Source organism: Penaeus vannamei, chromosome 31 (genome assembly GCF_042767895.1).
Source record: "Penaeus vannamei isolate JL-2024 chromosome 31, ASM4276789v1, whole genome shotgun sequence".
Taxonomy (NCBI): domain Eukaryota; kingdom Metazoa; phylum Arthropoda; class Malacostraca; order Decapoda; family Penaeidae; genus Penaeus; species Penaeus vannamei.
In genome coordinates this window covers 28,081,467-28,086,466 of record NC_091579.1, presented here as the reverse complement: position 1 = coordinate 28,086,466, position 5,000 = coordinate 28,081,467, and the positions used below count along the sequence as shown (strand labels likewise).

At 33.5% G+C, this 5,000-nt stretch overlaps 1 protein-coding gene across 2 annotated transcripts in view; it reads right to left on the bottom strand.

Annotated features, from left to right (window-relative positions):
• The window catches only part of nes (lysophosphatidylcholine acyltransferase 3 protein nessy), a 33,496-nt gene that overhangs the window by 22,664 nt on the left and 5,832 nt on the right, over positions 1-5,000 (bottom strand). For both annotated transcript variants that reach the window (XM_027379035.2, XM_027379034.2), the window contains exons 3-5: positions 2,502-2,624; positions 1,216-1,331; positions 1-99 (exon numbers count right to left, since the gene is read on the bottom strand). The exon at positions 1-99 is cut by the window's left edge and continues 42 nt beyond it. In XM_027379035.2, coding sequence (XP_027234836.2) covers positions 1-99; positions 1,216-1,331; positions 2,502-2,624 — 338 coding nt within the window. The remainder of the gene's footprint in view (positions 100-1,215; positions 1,332-2,501; positions 2,625-5,000) is intronic.

The following is a 5,000-nucleotide window of genomic DNA, read 5'->3' as shown; positions in this document are numbered from 1 at the left end:
CACCATAAAGGAGGCAGGGAAATATGTATGTGCAGCAACTTCAAGTAAGCTTGGTCTAATACTCAGAGCCGTTTTTTGCTGGTCATTTGATAATTGTGCCTGAAATTAACAGTAACATGAAAAAAATTATTTGTAGATACAAATTCACTTCTTTACCCCTTGAATCCGGATGCTTCACTGCCCACACATAGCCCAAAATTACTTGCTAACGTGGTAACTACGATGGGTGTGCTAGTAAGCTGGGCACATACCTGAACACTCGTGAGCAGAGACAAGACGCCATGCCTCCCCTTTGCAATGTCATTTTCTCTTTTTCTGCATAACCAATTTTAGGTGTAGTTTTTTGCTATTTTCCAAAGTTTATCTTTGTCATTGGATTTGCCTTCCCCAGATAATAGACTGTTTACCTTGCACTGACTCCATATCATATCTCTGGGTAGTCCATAATTGAATGCAATAATAACAAGGAATAACATTTTGTTACTTGTGTCATATTATTTATTTATTTATTTATTTATTTATTTTATTTTATCTTAATATTCAATTCTGAGCATGGAAATACCATCCTCCCTGGAGCTGATGATTTATCAGTCCTGGCTTATGGATGGTATATTCTATAGTTATTTATCAATGGAAATGATGCAAAAGCACCTTCCTAATTGTCCAGCGAGTCTGATCACCTTCAAAAAGCTCTGTGCACTTGTGGCAAGTAATTCCCGTTACCCAGAGCCTTCAACCAAAATTCTCATAATAACAAGTTCCCATCAACCTGGCCTTCGGCTAAATTTTTCCATGATAGTATGTTCATGTCACCCCCCAAGCCAAATTTCTTCATGATGTGTTGGTCATGACATCCGGATCGTAGGGGTTAATATATAAAAGAAAAGAGATTGCAATTTTCTTTAAAACAACTGCCACACCAGTGAAGATAAGAAAATCAATATTCTATATCAACTTGATTATAAAATAATCAAAATGGCTTTAGACACTCAAAAAATAATGATTTGCAAGGATTGCAGTTATCTTTTAACTATCATATGCTAAAGATACTAAAATGTTAAATGTAAATTACATAAACACACATAACTTTCCCTGAAGCAAATATACCTTAGTTTAGATACTGAGCATTCTGAACAAGTTGAAACTTTGAAAATGGTTATAAACTATTAGAAATAGAATAAACCTAATAATTTCAAATACAGACAGAAGTCTTACTGGATCTTTTGTGCCATCATATACATCATAGGTGAGTGCTATGAGCCGCAGAGTCAGCACACAATGGGGCATACTCCACTTGATGTCATAAGTGTCTGTTCCCGTGAAGTAGTACCCTGGAAAGTCAAGATGTCAATTACTGTGAACCTTCTCCAAAATGATTACAAATATTACTGAGTCTTACAATGAGTGTAAATGATGACCTACAGTGCAATCATGGATGGATAAATGTAAATGGTGTGTGTTTTGAAACAAGGAATCATAATATAAGTACCAGATGGAAGAGCTAGGAATTTAAAATCTTTGTAAATTCATATACTGAACTTAAGTGATTATCACAACTACAAGAACTAATGGAGGTACCTCTACTTGTAAAACTCTTGAATACTCCTTGTAAAAGTACTGGCAGTGCTAGCTAATTGAACTTTCTATCTTTGGTACTCTGTTTTTTTCTGACAAGTTCTGCTAAAGGATCTGGTTGTAGATTTGGAGCTGTTATCTAGTGCAAACACTATTATATAAATTTATGAGTGCATGGCAGTTTTAAAAGCCTTAAAGTACTTTCCAAATTTGTTTTAGATAATTGTTTTTCTTCCATACTGCAAGCTTTAAGTTGTAATGGACCAAGGTACTAACTTATCTTACAAGTCTTAAAGTAGCATGCAGTGTCAAAGTATGTTTCCTAGTTTGGTGACAATAGTTGTATTAGTTTTAAAATATCAGGCTCATCCATTCAGTAAACTAATCCTGAACTGTCACTTCAGGCTCATCCATTCAGTAAACTAATCCTGTACTGTCACTTTCTTCTTACTATATCACAATGACACAGCAGTGAGAAAAAGATAATAAAGATAATTACTCATAACTCACCTCTATTATGGTCCATCTTATCTTTATCCTACTTTGGCAAGAGGGTGTAAAAAGTATTTATCATAATCTTAACCAAATCAAGAAGAAAAGTTGCAAAATTATTTAAGTAAAAACACTAAATACCTCTACTATGCATTAGAAAGGAGGATTAGTCAAAAACAAGTACCTTCTTTTTTTAAAACATGTCTTCTAACTAGTAGTGCCCTCTACACCCTTATTTTTAGATTCTTTAACTATTTTGTGTAAATTGCAGATATTGGATAAAATAAATGGAGAGTAAAATGGCTACAACAATCACACACACTTGCACGCACGCACACGCACACGCACACAAAATTAAAAACTATAACCTACCCAAACAGAAAAGAAAACTAAATTGTTCAACTGACAGTGCTTTTGCAAAATTAACGACTTACCCATAAGTAGGTAAGTCATCTGGAACAAGAAGGAAATAATTACAGACTTGATAGTTCCTCCCATGACCACCAGCAGCAGCCAGGCAGCCAGGACACACACAGCCGAATGGATAACATTATGACCTTGAAAAGGAAAAATGTTCACACAATGAATATAATTGAATAAACACTAAAATAGAATTATTTTTTGCTTATGACAGTAAGTGCTAAACATAAATATTCTATCACTATCACTTGTTTCCTTTTTACTTATGTATACATATATTTGTATCCAAACTTTAATGAAAATTTCTTCACAAACCAAATCCACTGTAACTTGCATCTGTTGATTGCACCTACACATAGATGGCTCCATTAGTGTTTGATCTTCAAGGAGTTAATCAATAGTTTTTTTTTTCCTAGATTTTTAGAGATTCTTTTTTTATCTCATGTTTCAAGAATCATAATGTCAATAACGATGATATCAAATAACAATAGTATCAACATGAAAAGCAGGGGGTGGGGAAAAAAAAAAAAAAAAAAAAAAAAAAAAATAGGGAATACTTGCTGACTCTTTGGTGGCTAAGCAATTATTGTACCATTTATGTGAAACAATTTTTGCAAAAAAGAAGAAGAAGAAGACAAAAAGAAAATGAAAAACACAGTGGACAGTACATGAACCTGCAGCCAGTGGGTTTATGTCCAGTTGTCTGGCAGCTAACACCATGGAGCCCAGAATAGAATAGCCACTGTCAAAAGCCACCTAACCAAGATTCTAAGTCCCATGTGACATGGCCTGTAATACTTTTTTAATTGGCAATGTATGTATGTATGGGTATGTATATGCACACACATATAATAAAAACATACACATAAAACCATAAAACACACACACACATATAACAAACAAACACACACACACACATAAAACAAACAAACAAACAAACAAACGCACACACACACACTTAATCATACATATCTAAATATTGTGTGTGTCTTGCATGACAATTAGTTCAAATCTTTATTTGATTTTATAAAGCTAAAAAATGTTGAACAAAAAAGTACCTACGATGCTGAAATAAAATATTTCAAACTTTATAAATTTTTGTTTATAAATTTAACTTAAATGCACACAAAGAAAACATGCAAAATATCCAATAATCTAACACTTATGTACTGTAAAGGTTAAAGATAAGAAAACACACCATTCTTGAAAACAAAAACATTTGTATGATAAGATCTAATCAAGATGTACCAGATATTGAATGAGTATTGTACATTCTTCTGACCTACATGCATAGGGTAAGGTAGGCCATAAGTAAGCATTGGTCCAAAAGGTATACAACATTTGGCATTCATTCAAAAACATCTCCATTTTATTTCTGTACTTGGTTCACTACTGATCCTAAATCATTACTCTGTATGCTTCCATATTTGTGCCAATCTATTTCTACAGATTACAGAGATAATCTTAGGAAAACAGAGTGGGAAAAAAGTTCTTTTTCAATAAGGTGGAGATCCCCACTTTTTCTTTCTGTGGTGTAGTTACTTTACACATTTACACATTATGATATATTTCTGTTTCCAGATTGACTTGGGACTGGGGAGTGTTAGAGATGTGCATTGGATCTGCTTAGAAACCAACAATAAAGGTGGGGATGGGGCATGTACTTATTGGACAGGAATTAGACAACCTTGGTCAATATGAATGCATTTTTTCAAGTAGGTGCTAGAGAGACGTAACCCAGAAAGGTTTCAGATCTAATACCTCCTCTATTGACAGGAAGAATATGGGCCAAATTCCTTTGAAAATGCTGGACTAATTGCCTGGTTACATTACCTCCCTGCTCAAGTTTGGACAAAGTATTTTGTCTTGTAAGTACACATTTACCTAAAGGACTCCCAAAACTGAATACCTACATTCATGATATAAAAAGAGAGAAAAGCTCTATAAATTAACATATTTTTTATTTCAGACTGTTGAACTGAATACCATTCCTGGAATAAAAGAGGTCTGCCTAAAAAAAATAATAACAAAAAAATAAAATAAAATAAAAATAATAATAATAAATAAAAATAATAAAAATAATAAATAAATAAATCATCATCACTATCAAAGGAAACACTAAGAAAAGCATTAAAGCTGTCTTAGGAGTCATGAACTACAAATTCTGCCCAGAAAGACCAAAGAAGATAAGAAATGCTTTAGAATCTACTCAATTTCCTAATCTGAATGACAAAGAAATTAAATACCCAAGAGAATCAAAGAAAGAAACAGAAAACTGCCTGGAAAAATGAAAAGCAACTAGCAAGAAAGCTTCTACGATGCAAACAAAGAAAAAGAGAGAGGGCGAGGATAAAAAAGGGGTGTGCCAGTGCCAAGCCCCATAAGTGAAAGCAAATGATCAGATGAACTTTTGATTTGCTCGCGAGTTTAGATGAAAGCCTAAATCTCAAAAAAAGGCGCATTTGGATCTGGTATTAAATTAAATAAACTTGAGATTGATTCTTGGGTCGGGG